At 39.2% G+C, this 23,542-nt stretch overlaps 1 protein-coding gene across 1 annotated transcript; it reads right to left on the minus strand.

The window, feature by feature from the left end:
* Positions 1 to 970: 970 nt before the first annotated feature.
* On the minus strand, positions 971 to 23,292 carry myef2 (myelin expression factor 2). Its single transcript, XM_080213970.1, has 18 exons — positions 23,128 to 23,292; positions 17,775 to 17,980; positions 12,317 to 12,369; positions 11,849 to 11,856; positions 10,814 to 10,907; positions 8,152 to 8,346; positions 7,902 to 8,055; positions 7,196 to 7,245; positions 7,042 to 7,105; positions 6,850 to 6,951; positions 6,705 to 6,755; positions 6,504 to 6,611; positions 6,273 to 6,425; positions 5,556 to 5,669; positions 3,713 to 3,796; positions 1,648 to 1,868; positions 1,513 to 1,564; positions 971 to 1,426 (listed from the first exon to the last, which is right to left on the minus strand). The coding sequence occupies exons 1-18, from the start codon at positions 23,208 to 23,210 to the stop codon at positions 1,263 to 1,265; spliced, it is 1,956 nt and encodes a 651-aa protein (XP_080070096.1). The 5' UTR covers positions 23,211 to 23,292; the 3' UTR covers positions 971 to 1,262.
* Between the last annotated feature and the right edge of the window lie 250 nt (positions 23,293 to 23,542).

The following is a 23,542-nucleotide window of genomic DNA, read 5'->3' on the forward strand; positions in this document are numbered from 1 at the left end:
AACTTCTGGAGTAAAATGACTTTTTTAAAAAAGACTATAAGCCTGGAGGCTCCCATTCTTCAGATACAAGCACCTTTCACACCACAAAGCAGCCCATTCACTGTTTGGGTGATATTTAATAGATTTGTCCACTCATTTCTTTACTACCTCTGGAGTAGGAGTAAATATCAGAGGAGTAGAGAAAACACCATTAGAATCAGACACCATAACATCACAATAAATTATCTGAAGCCAAATTAATGAAGTACATGTGTAAGTATTCTTCTGGTTAAACCCTCCAAGCAACAAGAAATTATTCAGTATTCCATCCTAAAGGTGGACTTTGACAGTCAGTTAATTCACAACTCCAAATCCTCCCTGAATTTTTGGCAACTTCTGCACTTAGTTTCAGCATAACTTCAGCATGCTCAAGTCCCTTGTTTAGTTTAGGTAGAAATTACATTAAGTGGCAGTTTTACTGATTAGTTATTGAAAATGAAGTACAAAGTTTTCTTGTATATAGTAAGCAAGCAAATTCTGTGTATTAGAATTTAAATACACTTATCTCGGAGATCCAAACAAATACTAGTTTCACAGAATTACCCGCTTTTAACCAGAACTGACTGGTTCTTTAATGATGCAAAAAATTACCATCTTCAGTATTTGTTTCAGTCATTAATAGCAGTTAATTCCACACCAAGTTCACCAACTTTGGCCCAAACCAACAAGGTTAATATCTACATATAAAAGTTTAACACTCAATTAATTCAAAGTAACCCATACCAAAGCTTGTCGAGTGTCACACTGACACCAAGATTGAGAGAAGCTATTCTGATGTAAGGTGGGCAAGAACTGAACACAGTGCACTTAAGTCGACAGTAACAACATGCATGAAATTCAATTATCAAGAACATAAGAGACCTGGTACTTCCCCAGCAAAGACCAGGCACTTTGAGATAATTTGATTTTAGTAATAATTTAAGTCAGACAATTTAAGTCAGACAACATTTTATTAAAAACAGTTTACCATTCAAACAGAAGTGACCAGCGATGTGTTGTCTATTATATATATAAAAAAAACAGACATTGATAACAGAAATAATGTAAACATACAACAGTCTCAATATTCAAATACAACGGTTGGCAATCTTTAAAATTATAGTATAGCTCACACAACATGTAAGCTTCCACTAAGCTGTTGGAAATCATTTTGGTACAAAACAAAAAGCAGAATAAAGCTAATCAGACATGCTGTGATTTTCTGTACATTGCATGGTTTTCATTCATGCATTACGATCCATGCGCACATCTATCTCTCTCCCGCTGATCTTTGTGCCATTCATCATTCTGCAGGCTTTCTCTGCCGCTTCTGGGGAATCAAAACGCACGGTCCCACAACCCTTGGACTTGCCATTTTCCATTTTTATTTCAGCAAACATTACGTGACCTAAAAGACAACACAAGAAAATCAATTTTCCCCATATCACCAGTGAGAACATTAGGGCAAAACAACAGGCCTAGGTAAACACTCACCACACTGACTGAACTTTTCCTTTAGCTTCTGCCATGTGAGATCATATGGAAGCTGAAAACAAAAATATTTACAATTGTTAATTGTTTCTTCTCACATGAAAGGAAAAGCTTTAAAAGTAAAAAGTTGCTGCTTACGTTTCTTGCAAAAATCTGGCAGCCTCGAAACCCACTGCCACGGTCTCTTAACCCACTTCCCATGGATCCAGTATTCAAGCTTCCATATCCACGATCCATATCCATACTCCTGTCGAGTCCTACCCCCATTCCAGTTCCCATCCGGTCAAGACTGGAACCCATGCGATCCATACCCATTGCCATGCCACCTGCCATACTGTTCATAGCAGGCATTCCACCACCTATGGTGTAAAAGAGATCAAAAAAGCCTTTTCAATAGCAGAGTCCACCATTTTAACAGTGATGTATCAAATTATCTTACATTCTGCCTTGGCTATGATAGCACTCTTGCTCCAGAGTCAGAAGCTTGTGGGTTCCACCCCTCCAGAGTCTAGCACATGAGCTGAACTGATTACATTAATGCAGCAGCAACAAAGTAGTGTACTGTCAGAAGTCCAAAACATTAGCTGCCATCTCAGTTAGACATAAAAAGATCCTCCGGCTCTACTTGAGAAGAGTAGAGGCAGTCACCTTGTCCTAGCCAATATTTATCCCTCAACCATCACCACAAAATCTGGCTATCCCGTCACTGTTGCAATTTGCTGTGCACAAATTAGCTGCTACCTTTCCTTCATTACAACAGTGATGACACTTAAGTATTTCTAGTGACTAAAGCAGCTGGGGTGTTCAAAGATTGTGAAAGACGTTACGCGAATACAAATCTTTCCCATTTTAGCTAAACTAATAGTCAACTCAAATTTTTAAAACAAAATTTGTGCTGTTACCAATTCAAACACAGAAGTCTTTGGATTTTCAACAAGGTGTCTCTAATGTGGCTATGAACACACTTACTAGAAATCAAATTTTCTTTCCAAGGACGTCTTTGGTCCCTCAACATCAATAAGTAGTATTCCCATGGATCTCTTCTGGGCCCTCAACTTTTCACCAGATTTAATAGTGACTTGGACAAAGGCATAGTTACACATCTAAGTTCGCCGATAGGCAGTGCAGGAAGTTGCAAAGGGATAGACAACTTCGGTTTGTGGGCAAAAACTATGGCAAATGGAGTTCAATATGAAGTCAACCACTTTGAACTCAAGAAAGATAAATCAGAGTATTTTCTAAACGGTGAGAAATAATAGAACCAGTGTGGGAACAAACGTTTTGGGAGTGTGAAGTACACAAATTAAAATTCCGTTTAAGATTTAGAAAGGCTGACAGAATGGTCTTTATCTTAAGGGGATCCAAGTACAAAAAGGGAAGGAAACGATGCTTCGGTTATATAAATTGTTTAGTTGCTGGTTAGCATAGCTGCTTCACAGCGCCAGGGATCCGGGTTTGATTCCTGGCTTGGGTCACTGTCTGTGCAGAGTCTGCACGGGTTTCTTCCGGGTGCTCTGGTTTCCTATCACATTTCAAAAGATGTGCAGGTTAGGTGCATTGACCATGCTAAATTCTCCCTCAGTATACCCAAACAGGCACAGGAGGCAGTGCCAATGTAAACCTACCTGTGACTAATAAATAAACTTTACTTTTTACTTTACTTCACCATGGTCAGACCCCAGTAATCAGTTTTGGGCACCATGATCTGAGCCCGTCTTAAAAGGTATATGTGCTGCAGTGATGAGAACTTCCAGTTTTTGATTAAGTCATTTTATTCTTTCATTAGAATTCCAATTAGTATTGAAAAGACAGCTTTCTGTAAACCTTTCAACCATATGATGCTAACTAATGGTTTTGTAAAGGCGATATCTTTACAAAGCCAGTACGAGACAGCTAGGATGGATTAGATTCTCATCCAGGATTCACCTAATTTCTGTGCAGAATATTTTGAATTGTCATAATGTTGTTTATGTTAGCAGACCACCAAGCTAATTATCATAAGGATACCAAAATTCTCAGATCTTTCCTCTCCATCCCAAACAATCTCCAAATAAGAGCATATTACTGTTTTTGCATTGGCCATTAAACAATCACAGCAGAAAGTGGTAATTTTCCAGTTAAACAGTTTGGAAAAACAACCTTCTGCTATCTCCAGATTGGAAGACCATTCAAAATGTTAAACGACTGCACAATCAAAACGTACCCAATCCAGATGGCATGGGGCCCATGCCAGTGGTGCCCATTGCACCTCCCATGCTTCCTGCAAGACCTCCACCCATTCCACCTCCTAAAGGAGAACAAAACCAATGAAAGCATTTATAGTCAACTCATTAACAGAAGTAGAGTTTTCACATTATGCAAAGGCGTTTAGACCAATTTGCAGCTACAAAACAAAAGTGCAAACTATTAAAATGCCTGGTTGTATTTCTCAATTCTTAAACTGGAAGCATAATTGCCAAATAAGGTCAAAAGGAAGGTGCCTTTACATGAGGCATTCTTAAGAGCAAAGGCTGTATTGCACAGTTACCCTTCCAAAAACACTGCAAATAGTTAAGGCATTTCCTTCTCACTAGATTTCTACAGTAATCATTTCACAAGAGAAACAGGCACATGCATGGACAGCAAGTGTTCAAGTACTCAAGATGGTGAAGGAAAACAAAAAAAGAACACTTGGCAAATTAATTTTGCATTTCAGCTCTTCAGAAGTGATATCCATGATTTTGTAAGATAAGCACTGCATAAAAAGGAATTAGATAAAGGCTTAAATAACTTTACTATGGTATAATTTTAGTTTGGTATTGAAACCAAACATTCTGACCAACATCTGTAATTTTTCAAATGACTGAAGATAATTTCTGCATTTGGTAAAATGAGATTAGTGTCAGGAAATGGAACAAGAAACGATTTTGGGCATGCAGTGTGATATCAAGTACCCTCTACTCTACACCAACAATACCCTTCAGCCCTATTATGCTGCACTATTGTTGATGATTCTTCTCAAACCAACTAATGTTTAGGAATAACAAATTTATTTCAGAAAGCCTTAAAATTAGCAACAAAATTCAACTGTTTGTAGCTTTAACTTCAAAAGAAAGCAAAACCAATGTAAATTATACACAAATTAATGGACAAAGCTAAGTTTCATTTTAAAATAGTCAGTTCAACAAAGATAAGTCTTACAGTACGTAGCTAACACATTTCCATAATACGTTGGTTTTTATTCAAACAGGGCAGTGTTGCAAGGGCTGTTTGGTGTATCATTAAGAGGTCTGGAGACTTGTGTGGTTGAACATCAACTGTTCATTAACTCCTCAAACTATATACATGATCAAGGTACAGCCCTGCACTGGTGCCGTCTCCATGCAGGCACCTTCTACACACTCAGTCTACCATCATGTGATTCTCTATGTACAACATACAGTGGCACAGTCATTAGCACTGCTGCTTCACAACGCCAGGGACACACGCTCGATTCCAATCTTGAGTCACTGTGTGCAGAGACTGCACATTCACCCCGTGTCTGCCTGGGTTTCCTCCAGGTGCTCTGGTTTACTCTCACAGTCCAAAGATGCGCAGGTTACATTGATTGGCAATGCCAAATTGCCCCTTAGTATCAGGAGGACTAGCAGGGTAAATACATTGGGTTATAGGGATGGGCCATTGGGTCCGGATGGGATTGTCATTAGTGCAAAGATGATGGGCTGAAAGGCCTCCTTCTGCATTGTAAGGATTCTGTATTGAAAATGAGCTGCAATTCAATCAAAAAGTAGATGTAATATGTAATAAAATGTAAATATAAAACCGATTCAAGGCGTTAAGTTCTCATTCTTGGATCCTTCAAAGATTTGTACTGAATGCTCAAACAAAAATAATGCAATGCAATCAAAACAACGCAAATCACTTGCACGGTAGGAAAGAAGTGAGATTTTGAAAAATCTGGTTCTCCCAAATGAGTCACAACAAAAAGAATATTTTAAGTCTTAATTTTGGCAAACAATGTACACAGCTTACTATCAAACAAAAACAAAGTGTCTTCACTTTCTTACCCATTCCTCCAAATGAGTCACCAAAGCCACGGTTCATGCCCATGTCACTTCTTCCAAAATCACGATCGAAACTGCCTGCCATGCCAGTTGATCCCATTCCTGCACGGTACATGTCTGGGAAAAAAAAATAAAGAAAATTGATATTCTTGGTTTGAAATGCCATACAGCTTAAAAAATAATTTTCAAAAGTTGAGTCTGTGCAGAAAATAGAAAACCTCTGGAGGTTTTATAAATGTTTTTAAGTTTTGTTTACAGAATGGTTTCCACACTCAAGAAAACCTTTGAGATGTGGTTAGAGTTATATACTTAAGTAACGGGGGTTAACCTTGCTCTTCATAATTAGTCCCATGGAATCATTCATCTGTTTCAGAAGTTAATCATATACAATGTAATCCAGTCTGATTTAGTGTTCCTCCAACATTCCTCCATGGGGTTGCTGGACAGTAAACAGAAGCAGATACCCATTTCTCCCTACTCAAAGGCACCAAAACCACTTGGTACAATCTCTTTAGTTGACTTTACACAAAACATTAACTCAACCAGGGATCTTCTCAGTTTGTGTTTCAGATATTCAGTGCATAAACTCAAAAACATTTGGGGAATGGCATAATGGAATTAGTTCTGATATTTAAAAATGAGTAAGCCTAACAGTAAGCCCAAGTGACTGCAACTACAAAAGTTTAAGTATGTTGAAACACAGCAAATATTAACCTTTACCTCCTATATTGCTTCCCATTCCAGTTACATTGCTGCCCATCCCTCCAATGGCGCTCATGTTGCTGCCCATTCCTCCCATATTTCCAGTCATTCCTCCCATGTTTCCCATTCCCGCGGCCATATTTCCTCTGAAGTCATCCATCGTGCCCATACCTATAAGAAATAAAAAGGGTCACCAAACTTACAAGATAATAAAGCCTCAATGCAAGTAGAGAGAGAGAAAAAAATTACCTGCCATACGACCCATATTTCCCATGGCTCCCATGTTTCCACCACCGTATCCTCCCATGTTATTCATTACGTCCATTCCACTGCTGAAACCACTGGGACCACTCATTCCTACAGGTGGGGGGAAAGAAAGAAGAGACTTGTAATAAAAGATAAATGAACTTATACTTTAAAAACTTGGGGTTCTTTGGACAGAAAACTCACCTCCACCCATTCTATTCATTCCTCCATAGGCTGGTCCATCCATCCCAATTCCTAAAACAAGAGGTTGATTAGTACTAATTAAATGCTTATATTTAACTTAAATATGTTACAAAGTATGGTAGGCAACATCATTCAAGCCTCATACCTCCAGATCCCATATTGCCCATTGCACTGTTCATATTCATTTGATTTGCAGCTATAGGCTGGCCACCAGGTCCAAGTCCCATTCCAATACCTCCAAGCCCACCTTAAATCAAAACAGCAGGCATGAAATTGGTACAATAGAGACACTGTGCAAAGCACGTTCGGATATTACAGAATCAGGCTTTAGACTTACGAGGTAATTGTGGAGTCTTGTTATCCATGGAGCGAAAGTCATCATGTGGAACAGATCTATCATCCTGTATTATAAAAAGGAATGTGTGTAACCAGAACTGATCTATTTCCAACCTCTTCTACATCATTGTTGTAATAATGCAATCAAATCTTACCATTTTTACATACATTGGTCTGTCAAACAAAAGCTGTCCATTGAACATAGCTGTGAACAAGTTAAGGACAAGTGACAAGCTGACAGTACCTTATTCTGTACAAGTATCTCTCGTTATTTAAGAGAAACATAAATTGCAAAGGGATGTGTCTATTATAAAAACTCCAATAAATGTACATTACTTATACACAATTTTCACAGATTTTATCTGGCAGATACATCAAACCAGGATCTGTAACAACTTATTTCACCTGTCAAGACTGATCATTTCACATCAGTTGTATTTGGTACCTTCAATCGTGGTCCTAACCAGATATCTGCCCAATTATACAAATTAGCACTTGTGATCCAAGATAAACAAGGGTTGGGCAATAAAAAGGACCTTTAACGTCACACAGAATTGAGGGGAAAAAAAAGCAAAATCAAATTGGAACAGAACGTGCAAATTCCATAGAGATAGTAACTCAAGCTGGTAATCGATCCTGGATCCCTGGCACTGTGAGGCAGCAGTGCTAACGACTGTGCCGACTAGCAGCAGACAGTGATGCCCATGTTAGAAAATTCTATGTCTCTATTTGAATTACACCTTAACATGTAAAAATAATCAAGGCTCCATTAAAATGCAAATTCAGAAATTTTAAACATTTTCTTCAAAAATATTAGCAAAGCATGTAGTTATCTTAAACCACGATGCGGGGGAAAGATACAAATAGCTTGAACGGCTTCAAGAGGCTGTTCAAAAATCACAGTTCCTAGCCCACGACTCTTGCCATCCTTATCTTCTTTGATATCCGCACGTTTTACTGTCCCAGCCATGGAAAATACTTCTTTCAGCTTCTTCCAACCCACTTTAAAGTCAAGCTAAACACAAAGGAAGGCAGTTAAAAAGAAGTTCAAAGTAGTACAATCACCTTTCATTTTTTTTTTCCAAGGGAAATGTGGAAAAATTATACTCACATTAGCAACAAACACAGTTGGTAAAAGTCTTCCAGCCTGCAGAGCAGTGAGAATCTCAGGGGGGATATTTGGGTTGTTGACAAGGTTTGGTGGCAAATTAACAATTGGCGTACCCATGTCTGGCCCAGCTCCACCAGGGTATGAACCACCACCAGCACGCTGCATAGCCCTCCGGGCATGTTCTCCATCAGCATCCTGTAAGAAACAAGACATTAAAACCAATAAAATTGCACATCCATGAAAAAAAATACATAAACTCTAAATTTTCATTTCTAAATCAGTGTTCATTTGGAGCAGAGGCCACTTGGTTAAGCTCAGTTTTTTTTCCCCCTCAATTAAAATGGGAACGTGTGTGAAAAGATGATCTGATAGGGCTGCATTTCTCGACATTGCCTGGCTATATCCTGCAATGAGAATGTTCCTTCTAATTTCCATTTGCTGTGTTGATCTCAATTAGGTGGCTACACAAACATTCTTGCACACACCTTAAAGGGCTCCCTTCTTGTGTTTGGCTGTTTGTCCCCTGCACAGTGTGCAACTCAAAGGGAGGAGGAGGTGAAATTGTTCAAAGACGGAAAACAGTAGCAGAACAATACCATAGGGTTACCAAAATTCAGTCATTCTACTGCATTGGACGCTTAACTACTATCTAGTTTTCACACTAAAATATAGATCCAAATCCTTTCAATTTGGAAGGGTCAAACCTCAAAGACATTATGAAAAGCAATCACAGGTTGCTTAACCAATTTAATAAGTTAAAACTCTGAAATGTCAACAATAGAAATAAAATCTGCAAATGTTTAAATACTCAGGTTAGCCAGCACCTATAGAGAAAGTGTACATAATGTTTCAAGTACAAATCTACATCAGAACAGTCCTGTTAACTTATCTACTCATCCCAGATGCTGAATGTTTTTAGCATTTTACTTTTGGTCTTGCATTATCCACAGCTTTGGACAAAAATAACCCTCAATTACATTAGATCACTGAATCAATCACAGAACAGTTTAAATCAGTCCCGTCTACATCATCAGACAATTGCATTTCTCGATATCGAACTACTGTGCCATTCACATGAGTTATTTAAAAAGTTTCTCTCCGTAGTTTACTGGCAGTTCTTGTTGTAATTTGTCAAGGACCTAGCCTGTAAGCAAATGCCAAACAAAGCACAATGCACAGAAACAGTGAAGTTAGTTGTTAAATGTTTCTCGGGAACAATGCATCTGAAGTCATCCATGTTTCAACATAATCTAGGCACAAACTGTACTCATCACACAGACGATATGCTCTTTGACACAACACTCCCTACTGATTAAGTCCATACATTCCTGTATTACTAATGTCTACATCCATGACAGTATCCTGTAGTGATGGATCCCAAATCAAAAATTTAATGTGGACATTTTTATTACAGTGCCATTCCTTGTTCCAAAAATCTCTGCACTCTTATTTTAGAGAAAATGTTTTCACTAGTTGCAATCCAACTTAAAAGATAGCAACAGGATACGTGGGGCCCTAGTGGAAGGTGGAACCAACAATGTATTTCCTTAACCAGTGAATTTAAGGATAGAGAGAGAAATTGGACAACTCAGAACAAGATTAGAATCCAATCAGGCACAGAAAGAGAAATAAATAAATAAATAAATAAAGAGGGAAAGAAAGACTAGACTGACAGAGAAAAGGACAGGAAGAGCAAGATTTTTATTAAGTGTCTTTAATCTTAATTCACAGTCTGAAGGAACAAAACTCCACAATCTGCATGTTCCATTTCTAGGTCAAGGGGATGATGACAATTATAGTATTAAGGTTACTCAAGCCTACCAGATTTAACTTTGTGTAAACTTAATAGCCAATTAATGAGCAAATCCAGCAAACTCTCTCAAAAGGGGAGAGGCTAAGGCCACAATGTTGTTTAGACAAAGCAAACGAGTTGTAAATGAAGCCATGGTCATGTTAAAGGGAAAAAGCAGGTGTATTATCCTTTTTTTAAAATTCAAAATTTGCAATTTTCTACACAGATTTCCTGATCATTCATGTAACTTGGAAATACTGCACTGTGGAAACTGGTTGACTACACCAATGATGACATGTCATGTTATTGAATGCGACTGAGGATATTGACTCAGCATCTTACAACTCAGGAAAAGGCCCTTCACCCATCATGTCTGCTCCAACCATCAAGCACCTATCTGTTCTAGCCATTTTCCAACACTTGTTCTGCAGCCTTCTATGCGAGTGTTTTGAGTGCTTAGCATGGAAGATGAGTTCTTTGATGCCACTGCATATTCAAAACAAGCTTTGAGCTTAATTTTTGCCATCTGTCCCCCACTACCCCACATTGTTACTAAAATTGAAATGCCATTTTGACAGAAAAAAAAATGGAAACCCAAGAAAATCTGATAGGGTCAATTCAAATATTGAAATTTTACCAAGTAAGTAAACAACACAGTTGCCCACTTCTCCAATACACCTCAGTACATTTGAATGGATAAGTGGTAAGCATAAACAACCATTTTGTTATATTTTGTCCAAACACTGCCCCCACTCCTCCAATTTACATTACCATTGCAGATATATGCTTGTAGCTGCATAAATGAGAAACATTTAGTTCAAATACAAATTGCTAGTTCACCAAGAACTAGAGAAATGACTTACTACTCACCTCTTTTATATTCAGTGGTCTTCCACCAAGATCATATTTGTTCATAACATCTAAAGCTTTTGAAACTAAATCTTCGGTTTTGAATTCCACAACACTGTAGATTTCAATGGAAAATACTATTGTTTAAAAAAAAACAGGAATTTCTTTCAATCTATTCTAAAAGGTACAGCAGTGAATTCCAATTAAATGAGAATCAGTCCATGCATCTTGCATGGACTGCTATTGGTATAACCTGTCCACCAAGTAACATTTTATGCTATAGTGAGTTCCCGCAGTAAAATTATCTTCCTAATCAGCAATTAGGCTAGTTCTTCTCAAAATTCCAAATAATTCCAAGTAATGTGAATTCTACTCATACAGTTGAAATGCTAATAAGCAATATTTTCTTGAAATAAAAACTCTGGATACTGGGTAAGACTGCCCAAATACACAAGCAACTGTATTTCCTCCTTTACTTTCCAAATATTAATGGGCTTTAAACATCAAGATGTGCACGATCATACAGCTCAGTAAAATATTAAAATGTTTCACAGTATTCTATTTGCATAATACAAAATGTATCTTTGGTTCTTAAATAACAAAGCAATACAGCATCAATTGCAAATTGTTCTTGGCTATGAATCCTACATTCTTGTAACGCACTAAATACTGGCCAGTTTCTGACACTGAAAATTGCTACAGAACAGGAAAGGCCCATGTAAATTTGCCTCATCTTTCTGGTGACTCATTATAGCAAACTGAATCCAGCAAGTTTAACATGAGACAGTTAGCCAGTACATGCAGTCCGCACCTTGAAAGTAGCAGCACATGCACCCCTCTGAAACCAAAATAAAAGCTGCCACTTAAAATACCTATGACCTAAATATGGCATCTGGAATTTTCATTGGAAGGTTAATACAACTGAATGCATAGTTTTTTTTAGTATGATGCACCCGTAAATCAAAAATGAATTATTCCAAGATACAGAAATGTTGATACAGACTTTTCATCTCCCTTTTAACAACTGAACATTAATATGGATAGAGAGTTACTTACCCACAACCCTAAAGTCAGACGACAAGCAATGCAAAGGGGAAGAAGAAAAAATAGTTTAGTACATGAAGTTACACAATTTTCTTTAATGTTTTATTTTATTTACTACTATATGCAGGAAAAGGATTCGCAAAAGAACTACTGTAATTATATATAACAGGCCCTTGCTGCATCTACCTCCTATATTTTAGATTACTTTTCTGTAAAAGCAAGCAATGCATTACAACTTGTTTATAGTAACACCAGTCCAATCAATTAAACATGAAAATATCCACTGCAGGCCTGCAGATTATCCCTTTCTTAATGCCAGACAACACAATCAAACTCCAGCATAAAGCAGAGTTGGCAAGTAAATACAAGGGCATCCCAGCTAACAAACACCTTAAATTGAGCTACCTGTACTAAACAATAAATTAAAAGAATAAAACTGCTGAGGACCTTATGAACCCCCAAGCAGATTTTCCCACTTACCCTTGACTTTCCTTCAGCATCCTTAAAGAGTTCCACGTATATAACATCACCAACTACATGAGATATACAGAGGGGAAATACCAAAAACAATGCATTTAAAAGACCACACACTTACTTCACTGTTGCCGCTTACACAACACTACAGAGGAACAACCCATTATTCACCAACAATCAACACCAGACCAGCACACCTCCTAGTAATTACAATACATAACAATTTTTTAAAAAAATGAAAATCAACATTTTACCCAAAGATTTGTCACCTGCAGCATCCGAATCAGATTCAAACAACATTTACCATCATATAGCAACTATTTAAACAGATTTGGCCTGTATGATATAGTTGGTGAACAAATAACAAATGTTGTTACTACCATTTAATAAACAATCCAACATTGCTAAAACAAGATACATTTTCCTATCAAAGCCAACTTTGTGGCAGTCAAAATACACTGTTTTAAGGTGACAAAGCTTACAACCCTGGATGTGTAAAGTCACAAATACATAAACACAATACTGCAATGAAAATGCTTATTGCACAACACACAAGCAATAATTCAGCCATATCATGGCATAAAAATCTAAATCCAAATCCAAGACATTGAGCTTCACAATTAAACTTTGTGTCACCTTACAACAGATGCAGAAATCAAAAGTTAACAGACATTGTACTTAGCACAAGTTCATTTTAAGCTCCAGTAATTGGCTCAATAGTATAGACAGTATAAATAACGATACTTGGAACCAATGTCCATCTTACTTAGTACAGATGATAAAGGAAGTAAAACAACTTCCAGTCTCCTATGACTTAAAGGCAAGCATCAGTAATTTTCTACATTTTCTCTTCTAGTTGCAATTTCCTTTCACCAGAAAAACCTAAATTGCCATGTTCACAAATAAGGAAATTTCACTGTCTATGTATTTAGAAGTTACAATGCTCAACCATCAATTATAGGACTTCAATAATCCATCCCAAGGCCTAACAAAGCCAAAATTAGACAAATGGCTGCGAACAGAACAAATCCTTATTAGGAAGGCCTTTACACTGTTTGATGCTTTGTCTCAAATGCCTACACGGCTCTGCTAGATAGTCTTAAATTGCTCTCGGTCATTCATCTACTCATAAATCAGATTGTACAAAATATGAAAAATATGCACTATTTTGTTTGAAAATTTGTAAAATTTAAGTTGTACTCATCCATAATAATCAAACTGTTAGATTATTTACCAGCAGCTAAAATCAAAACAATTGCAGCAAACTGCAATAACATCAAGTCTTCATATAATGTTAATTACCTACCGTAAGTACAATTTTTTATATATTCACTAATAGTTCATCCCCAAAAAAGTGTTATAGTACTAAGAGGACATAACAGAAATACTGTCCCTCAAGAGATTCGTTCCATGCTTCCATCAGGTGCTCTACCAAAACATATACATATTTATTCATCATGTGGTTATATCCTACGGTCTTGAAAAATTTTAAGTAATAAAAAAAAGGGTTTGTATAGTTTTATTGACAGTAAGGAAATAGGGAAGGAAGCTTTGCATGGGGGGGGTTGAATAAAAACAAAGGAATGCAAAACTGATCTTCATATTTGACTACAGAAATGCAATACACAAAAGCTGTTGGAAATCTTATATGTATAGGCAAATCTGAACTGGCTCTATTGTAAAATAGCCATCAAATCAAGGAAATAAAACAAAGCATGGAAGTTACTTGAAGGACCTGCCAACAGCGAGTGTCACATCTGACTGGGCACCAACTTTCGCCAGTTCTTGAACAGCTAGGTTTCATACTTATGCTTGCCAGCAGCCAAATTACCAAAAATTGCTTTGTCACAAGATTGTCAAGTATGCCATTAAGGAGGAAAACTTTACGCAGAAATAAAATAAATCATAATCCCACGCATCCACTTACTTTCCATGCACAAACATCAACTTTTTTTCAGTAGAGGAATGAAATTTGAAAACATGATTTCACAAGATAAAAATAAAACACGTCGGATGTAATCTTATCAGCTCAAATATGGTAAGGCAGTTTAGTGAAGCTCAACAATCTGGAATAAGTTGACAGCACTAAATGAGAAATTAAATTCCAAAGACAGATGGACATGGAGTGCAGGTTCATAGGCTGCAGCAGTTCATGAAAGCTTTCTTGAGGGCAATAAACCCTGGCCTAGCCAAAAACGTGCCTATGAAAGAATATTAAACAAACAACCAAGTCTTCCACTAGAGGTAGGCAATGGACAGAGTAACAACAAGGAAATTGCTAAGCAAATTCTGATAAGCTCCCATTATGCAATTAGATGAATGCTTTGCCTTGTGACAAATTATGGTAACCTACAGCTTTAACAAAAATCAAAGCCACCTCGACCTTTCTTGCTTTACTCCTGTTTTCAGTTCAAGCGGTGCACACTATGAAGTTGTCATTAAGACATCAGACAAAAACAAGTTACATTAAATTTGTAGCATAGACGCAGAGAATACATTCATGATCCCAAAAGTGTCCACTGCCAGGCTGGTGTGTGTGTGTGTGTGTGTGTGTGGTCACTGAATTATATATACCCAATCGCTATGCAGCTGGACAAATAAAAGTGCTCTCTCTAGTTTTGTGGATGCAATTTCTTTGAGTTATCGCACATCAAACTGTTTTTAAATATGACATGGCGATGCCAGCATTAGACTGGAGTGGACACAGTAAGAAGCCTCACAACACCAGGCTGAAGTCCAACAGGTTTATTTGGCATCACTGGTGATATTTATTTGGTGATACCAAATAAACCTGCTGTTTTTAAATACATTTGTCATCCAACCTCTTGGGTGCATTATCAGATCTGTAATAGTATTACTATCTTCAACCTTTTCATAGGATTCCAGGATCTTTAGATCCAAATTGCACAAGCAATTCATTTTTGGGGTTACCACAGAATTATACCCGAAATTCCATTTGCTGGAATGAATATAGGCTCTCTTTGGTTACGCAGTGGTGGGACTCCAAAGTATTTGATGAAGCTCAGGCTCTAAAAATTTATGCACCGCTCCCCCCCAAAAGTTACTGGAATCCAGATATTCAGAAAATCCATACCATTCCAAGAAAATGACTCTGATCATTTTCAGAGAGGACAAGGACAAGGCAGACTTCAAACAAAGTGAAAGAGAGTATAGGCTTCATCATGGTCCCCTCCCAAAAAAGAACCTTGCTCCAAATGATTCAAAAGTAACCCACTGGAATCTATAACAGTAATGGGATGGTGATGACTGCAATAAAAAAACAGAGATGCCACTCTTTGTATGTCTTGTGTCAACCCTTCTTGGCCAAAAAAAACCCTTGTTATCTTTTGAAAAAAAATAAACAGCACAAGTCTGTTCAACAGCCATATTTTGGAAGCCATCAGCATAATTTCCATGCTTTTTAAAAGGTTTTCAGAACTGTCTGCATCACAAGAGACATCTCAACGACAAACAACTTGTATCTACATAACGTCCCCAAAGAGAAGCTCTCCAGGTGGCTGTTTTTCAATCCCACAGGGAATATTTTTGCTACACAAATATCCTGGAGCTGTAGCTCTTCAGGCGCCATGAGAGCCTTTTTTATGCTGTGTTTTTGCAAGACAGACGGACTAGAAAATCCTTGTCTGTACATCAAAAGCATCACGATGTGGAGATGCTGACGTTGGACTGGGGTAAACACAATAAGGAATCTCACAACACCAGGTTAAAGTGCAACAGGTTTATTTGGTAGTAAACGCCACTAACTTTCAGAACACTGTTCCTTCGTCAGGTGATGGGGAGCTCTGATCACAAACAGGGCATATAAAGGTACACTCAGTTTACAGAATACTGATTAGAATGCGAGTCTTTACAGCTAATCAAGTCTTAAAGGTGCAGACAATGTGAGTGGAGATAGCATTAAGCATAGGTTAAAGAGATATGTATTGTCTCCAGACAGGACAGAAGTGAGATGGTACAAGTTCAGGCAAATCATGGGGGTTACAGATAGTGTGACATGAACCCAAGATTCCAGTTGAGGCCGTCCTCATGCATACAGAACTTGACTATCAGTTTCTGCTCAGCGACTCGGCACCGTCGTATGTCGTTAAGGCCGCCTTGGAGAATGTTCACCCGAGGATCGGAGGCCGAATGCCCGTGACCGCTGAAGTGATCACCAACAGGAAGGGAATAGTCTTGCTTGGTGATTGTCAAGCAGTGTTCTCACGTTAGGTGAATACCATCCATCAGGTACACAGCACATATTCTTGCAGCTCGGCCAAAGTTGTCTACCTGATACACTGCAGGAACGGACGTCCCGAGGCACAGTACATTGGGGAGACCATGCAGATGCTATGACAACGGATGAATGAACACCACTCGACAATCACCAGGCAAGACTGTTCCCTTCCTGTTGGTGAACACTTCAGCGGTCACCAGCATTTGGCCTCTGATCTTCGGGTAAACGTTCTCAAGGCGGCCTTCATGACATACGACAGCGCAGAGTCGCTGAGCAGAAACTGATAGCCAAGTTCTGCACACGAGGATGGCCTCAACCGGGATCTTGGGTTCATGTCACACCATCTGTAACCCTCATGACTTGCCTGAATGTGCAACATCTCACTAACTGTCCTGTCTGGCGACAATACACATCTCTTTAACCTATGCTTAATGCTATCTCCACTCACGCTGTCTGCACCTTTAAGACTTGATTAGCTGTAAAGACTTGCATTCTAATCAGTATTCTGTGGGCCGAAGGGCCTGTTCCGCGCTGTAATGTTCTATAAACTATGTGCGCCTTTATATGCCCAGTTTGTGATCAGCACTCCCCACTCACCTGACGAAGGAACAGCGTTCCAAAAGCTAGTGGCGTTTGCTACCAAATAAACCTGTTGGACTTTAACCTGGTGTTGTGAGACTTCTTACTGCATCAAAAGTGTGTCAGACTATTAGAAATTCTTCAAACATTATTATTATAGAATCCCTACAAGGCAGGAGGCCATTTGGCCCAACAACTTGCAAAGCATAGGCTACTGGAAAAAATAAAGCACATGAAGTAAGCATGATGCGGAGCTCTTAACACTTTCTCTTTTGTTCCATCCCACTATAAGATAACAATTCTCATTTTTATGCACGGTTAACTCACTACAGATTGGACCAAACAAATAAAATATGGCGTACATTTGTTTCAAAGCAAAAGATCAGCTTTAAGATCTGTCCTGCATACTATGTTTCACATAAGGCAAACGTTTTAAGGCCAAATTCAAAGCACAGAGTATGATGCCAGGAGTACTGTTTACAGAAGATGAACATAGACGGTTTTGCTTCAATTTTATTTATGCTTGCACTTTTGTGTTCTCGTTTACTATGTCATCAGTAAAATTAAACAAAACCCTAAAGTATTAAAATATGGATTTGTTTTGAAAAGCATTGTTATTCATGTGTGAAAACTGCTTCCATAAGTTACCTTTTTCTCGCATAAGGTCTTTAATCACTTGCCACTTTGTATCATATGGAATGTTGCTAATAAACACTCGGTTACGATTAGAACTCTTCTTGTCTCCATTTGTCGTCCTCTCTTTCAAATATGGATGGAATCTACTAGACTTCTTGTTTCCTGTGGATTTTTCCTTCAAACTTGAAGTCTCTTCTTTTGAAGGCTCATCCTCTTCACTAGGTATTAAAGAAAAATATGTTAACTTTCATACAACAGTAAATCAAATCTTCTAAAAAGGAGCAATTTGACTGAAAATTCCCACACAATACCAGCACTTCCAACCTGATAACCACATATTTTAATAGGATTTATAATTGAGAAATCACACAATATTAAACAAACTTCACTTCACCATCTTCTGTGCATTATATAGTTCCTCCCGTGAAGAAAGCAGAGTCTAGATCAGCGTTCTCCAAACTCTGATCCGGTTGCGGCCTACAGGCTGTAGTTTGGAGACCCCTGGTCTACACCATGAATCAGTTTTGTGATTAATGAATTAGCTGCATGAGCCAGCCCTTGCTTGCATCTCATCATCCTCCCTCATTTAGGTGAATTGGCCGTGATAAATTCTCCCCCAGTGTACCCAAACAGGCGCTGGAATGCGTCAACCAGGGGATTTTCATAGCGACTTTCATTGCAGTGTGAATGTAAGCCTACTTGTGACTAATAAATAAACTTTATTACAGATTTTAAAAGCATGGAACAAAAAGTAGGAACAGACATAGGTCAGACTCCTTTCAAGTCTGATCCATTATTCTGTATCATGGCTGGCTGCCTCCCCAACTCCACTTTTCCCCACTACCTTGCTATTCTACTTCCAAATATCGACCAACAGCTGTTTTGAATATATTCAAAAACTGGGCATCCGCAGATGAGGAAAAAAAGTTCCAACAACCCCAAGTGAAGAAATTGCTCTTCATCTCGGTCCTAAATGGTTAATGGGGTTGGACTATGAAGAGACTAAACAGACTGGGTCTGTACTTGTTGGAGTTTAGAAGGATGAGGGGGGATTTTATAGAGACGAATAAGGTAATGAAAGGGATGGATAGGGTAGAGGTAGAGAGATTCTTCCCGCTTAGAAAGGCTAGCAGGACTAGAGGGCACAGCCTCATGATGCGGGGGGGGGCAGTTTAGATCGGAGTTGAGGAGGAACTTCTTCACTCAAAGGGTGGTGAATCTCTGGAATTCTCTGCCCATCGAAGTGGTGGAGGCTACCTCTCTAAATATATTTAAGTCACGGGTAGATAGGTTTTTGACAGACAAGGGAATTAAGGGTTATGGGGAGAAAGCGGGAAAGTGGAACTGATCCACTTCGGACCAGCCATGATCTTATTGAATGGCGGAGCAGGCTCGAGGGGCTAGATGTCCTACTCCTGCTCCTATTTCTTATGTTCTTAATTTTTTATTTTGAATGCACAACCAGTTCAAAATTTGAGGGAAACCTCCTTCAAAATTAACTCTTTTGAGCCCATTAAGTATTTTATATTGCCTTATCAATCTTTCAAGCTCCAGAATATATCCCTAAGATCTACTCAATCACTCATCATCCCAATTATCAGTCTAGTCAACCTACAATGCCCTCCCTCTGAGGCAAGTATATCTCTCTCCACAGATACTACAAGAACTGCTTCTGTTTTTATTTCAGATTCCCAGCATCTGCAGTATTTTGCTTTTATGTAAGTATATATTCAATGTACATACATAAAATGTACAAGGTGCTCCAGGTGTGGTCTCACCAAGATCTTAGTAACTGCAACAGTACTTTACTCATACTGTACTTTCCTAATAATAAAACCAAATACACCATATGTTCTGATTTTGTCCAATATTGCAAGACCGAAACTACGGGTTTTAGTCTCCACTCCAAATTCTGTTCCATAACTACCCACTCCATCCCACTCTCTGGCAATCGTCTGAGATCAAGAGTCTTCTTGTAGCCTGTCACGTATGTCTCTGAGATGAGCTTCCAACTTCATACTTGTGCCCATGGTAGAATTATATTTCCCACCTCTGTCTCAGCTTGTCCATTGCTGAAATCCTCCTCTATGGCATCATAGTCTTTAGTCTTCACGATGTCAATGCACTATTAGGTGGTCTCCCACACTTAACCCTTTGTAAAATTGTGTTGCCTGTGTTAACTCTCAACAATGTCCATTCCGCTATCAGCCTTGTGCTCGCTGACCTACATTAGGTTGCAGCCAATGTCTGGTTTTTAAAATTCTCATCTTTGTTTTCAAATCCTTCAATGGCCTTGTCCCTCCCTATCTCTATGATCCTCTTCAACCTCACAAGATAACCTGCGTTCAAATTCTAGCCTCATGCATTCACCATCATAATTGCTTCACCATAAGTGGCCACATCTCAGTTCCAAGCATCATGTTGCTCCTTTAAAAGTCCTTAAAACCTACCTCTTTGACAAGGATTTTTGGCTATATGACCTATAATCTCCTTTGTGACTGTCATACATTGTTTTATAATGCTCCTTTGAAGCCTCTTGGGAAGTTTTATACTGAAGGTACTAAAAAACTAAGTTATTAATTGCATGCTATACCTACATATTGAAACTGTATCCATTTGATTTTCTAACTGCTTATTCTAGCTGCATGTATCTACCATAAGCAATCAGAAGAGCCAAAGTGAATTAAGGAACCAATTATTTTAAAAATGTTCAGAAAGAAAGTTCAAAACAATTGTAACCCAAAATACCAGAATTCTTATTTTTGAATAAAACTTGTTGAGTAAATTCCTTGCCACAGATAGATTATACAGCACTCGCATCCCAGCAGGTGTTTTTAATGGAAGGAAAGGGAACATGAAAAGCAGTAGTACGGAAAACCTGGACATGAGTGGTCCTATGTTTCTTCGACACAATAGTCAGTCCCATTGAAACAGCAAATGTCTTTATCACAATGACAAACTTATCTTGGGGTTGTTGGTTGTGAGAAATGAGAGAACTCCATTCTACATAATAATAGAAATTCCCAATATGCACCTGATAGACCCTCAATTTAATTTCTTGACCCATCAACAGCATTTACAGCAGGTCTTCTGGATTATCCTGGAACAGGGCTAAAAGGCACAACCTTCTGACTCAATATTGCTGATACTCGAATTAAACAATAATCTTGCAGTCTAGTCTGGGTTGGAGGAGAGGTAAATGGATGGAGAGACAGTCACCTTTAGCAGTCTCTAACAGCAGCTCTTGTATCTCATGAAAAAATGGATCCTGGACACCACAGATCAGCATTATAAATTTCACATACAAACCACTATTCGTTATCAATGGATCAAACGGTGTTCATCTAATTGGTTTGCCATCAGTCCCAGACTGAGAAACAAACTGAGGAAACAAGTAGTCAGAAGGCTGTAGCTCAGTTTGCTCAGCTCATCCATACTAAATTAGTTGGTCTGGTAGGATGCTGGAATTGGGATTGTATCTTGAATGCTCATTATTATTGTGTAAAATGTGGAAGCAATGAAATGTATAAAATATAATTAGCAGCTGTTGCCACAGGACTTCATCATTAAAAAAAAGTAATTTGCAAGTTAGTTAATATACTTGTTTACCCCATCCTTAAAGTTACAGAGCCAATATTCAGAGTGGACCAGCAAACCCAAATCCATTCACTCCTTGCTTGCTTGCTCCAAAAATCCAATTCAAAATCCAAATGAATCCAATTCATGATCCCCAGAAGAAACAAACAAAATCCAAACTGACAAGATGAGGCATTGCACCCCACCTTGAGCTTGATCTTAACTTTTTTTTTGCAACCTTTCAGTACTTCTATTCCAACTGAAAAACCCAATTCAAACTGAATCCAATCCATGGTCCCCATGTAAAAGACAAATAAGATCCACGCTGACAAGATGAGACATTGCACTCCATCTTGGGCTCACTCAAACAAGATCAAGCTGATAGGATGAGGGATTGCACTGCATCCCTGGCTTGATCTGATGCTTCATCTTTAAGCTAAAAGGCCAAGGTGGCTTTGAAAAATAGCATGTAAAGCCTCAGTTTAACCTCATGGGCTACCCTGATCCTTTACTCAACCCTAGTCTAGGCAAACCAGGCAATGGCACACCCCAACTTCAATGGGCTAGCCTCATCACCTGCTTGATCATGGTTTCATCCCTGCCACGTATGATCTGAGACAAAAACAGGAAATGCTGCAAAATCTCAGTATGTCTGAGAGCATCTGTGGAGCGAGAATAGAAGCAACGTTTCGAGTCCGGATGACCCTTCATCAGAGCTGAGTAGAAAGTATGATCTGAGCCTTGTCTTTCTGGAAAAGATGCAATGCTTGAAAGGCAACAGAGGCCGTGTGAGGGCTGAAATCATAGCTTGGATCCAACTGGCAATCTTTCCTCTTGCAGATAAGTTACTGTACTAGACAGACTGCATTCACACTAGGATCTTTTTTCACACTTAACGATGGGGAATGTTCTCTCTCTGAGCAATGTTACTGTACTATAAAAGTGCCTCTATAAACAGGCGGAATGTTTTATTTCCAATGGGTAATTTTGTTCTCCAATGACCATACTGGCATTAATAAAACGGTTGCCAAGTCCCACGTGGGCATTTTCTTTGTTAGATTTACGATGACGAAACAATCAGGGCAATTTGCTCTCGATACCGGGGAGGTGGGGGTGTGAGGAGAAAAGGTACACGAATAAAAAGGAAAACGTTTTAGACCACGGTAAATGGAACATATTTAGATCCAAGCTGAGTGAGTGATATCTAAGCCAAGCAGTATAAATCTCCCCACTTACACTAAGGGCTGCAGACAGCCGTTACTTTAATTGTTTTGAAATCACGAATGGTGAGTTTCCCTCGGGGGTATGAGTAAAGCTCCCTCCCCCTTCCCAACACGCCATAAATACATTTCAAAACCATAGCGGCTTTCACCTCAAAAGTAGAGGAGGAGGAGGAAAATATTTAAAAAAGGCAAAATTTGCTGCATGTTGCAAAAAAAAACAACCCCCACAAAACCTGAGGGGCAAAATTCAAACTATTTTTCAGTTGAGGGGCGGCGGGACAAATTATAGTGGATTAAAGTGCACAACAAAACAAATACCAGAGGCGCCCGGGTTAAAGGGGGCGGCGGGGAGAACGCCGGCCTCACTGCTCACTGGAAGCCCCGCGGAGAGAAGGGGAGAAGGTGGAAGGCCGGACGCTAACTTCATGAGAAGTTTAGAGTGGATACGGGGGGGGACAGAGAGATGGCGGTGGGAGGCTGAGCACAGGGAGACCGGGAGAAGCCTGACACTCAGGCCCAAAGACTGAGCGGGAAAATAGAAGCGGGCGGGAGGGAGGATTCATTACGTTTTAACCGGCGTCTCGTTTTCCTCGTGCTGGGTGTTTTCCAGGTGCTGCACCGGCTGCGGTTCCTCTTTGATGTTCTCCATAGCAGCTTCCTTTCGGATCGCGCTCTCTCTCACACACACACACTGTGCGTCTCCGAGCCCGGGGCCTTCCCGTCGCCGTGCCTCTTCGCCCCTCCCCCCCTTTCCCAAGCCTCGCGAGAACTCCCCGGGACTGCCCCTCCCCCTCTATATAACCCAGCAGCTCCTCAATGACCGCAGCATTAGGTGGCACAGCGGCTAGCGCTGCTGCTTCTGAGCGCCAGCCACCCGGGTTCGAGTCCAGCCTCGGCTCGCTGTGTGGACTCAGAATCCCTACAATGCCAGAGGGATGAAGAAGCAGTGCTCTAAAAGCTCATCATTCCAAATAAGCTTAT

This window comes from Carcharhinus amblyrhynchos, chromosome 28 (assembly GCF_965287045.1).
Source record: "Carcharhinus amblyrhynchos chromosome 28, sCarAmb.v2.hapA, whole genome shotgun sequence".
NCBI classification, from domain to species: domain Eukaryota; kingdom Metazoa; phylum Chordata; class Chondrichthyes; order Carcharhiniformes; family Carcharhinidae; genus Carcharhinus; species Carcharhinus amblyrhynchos.

Excerpts from the sequence above, each read along its gene's own strand:
- myef2 (XM_080213970.1), bottom strand. The coding sequence starts at position 23,210 with ATGGAGAACATCAAAGAGGAACCGCAGCCGGTGCAGCACCTGGAAAAC. Across the intron at positions 6,426-6,503 it reads AAATATGGGTCGTATGGCAG|GTATGGGCACGATGGATGAC; the intron begins GTAATTTTTTTC and ends TATTTCTTATAG. Across the intron at positions 5,670-6,272 it reads AATGGGAAGCAATATAGGAG|ACATGTACCGTGCAGGAATG; the intron begins GTAAAGGTTAAT and ends TTTTTTTCCCAG.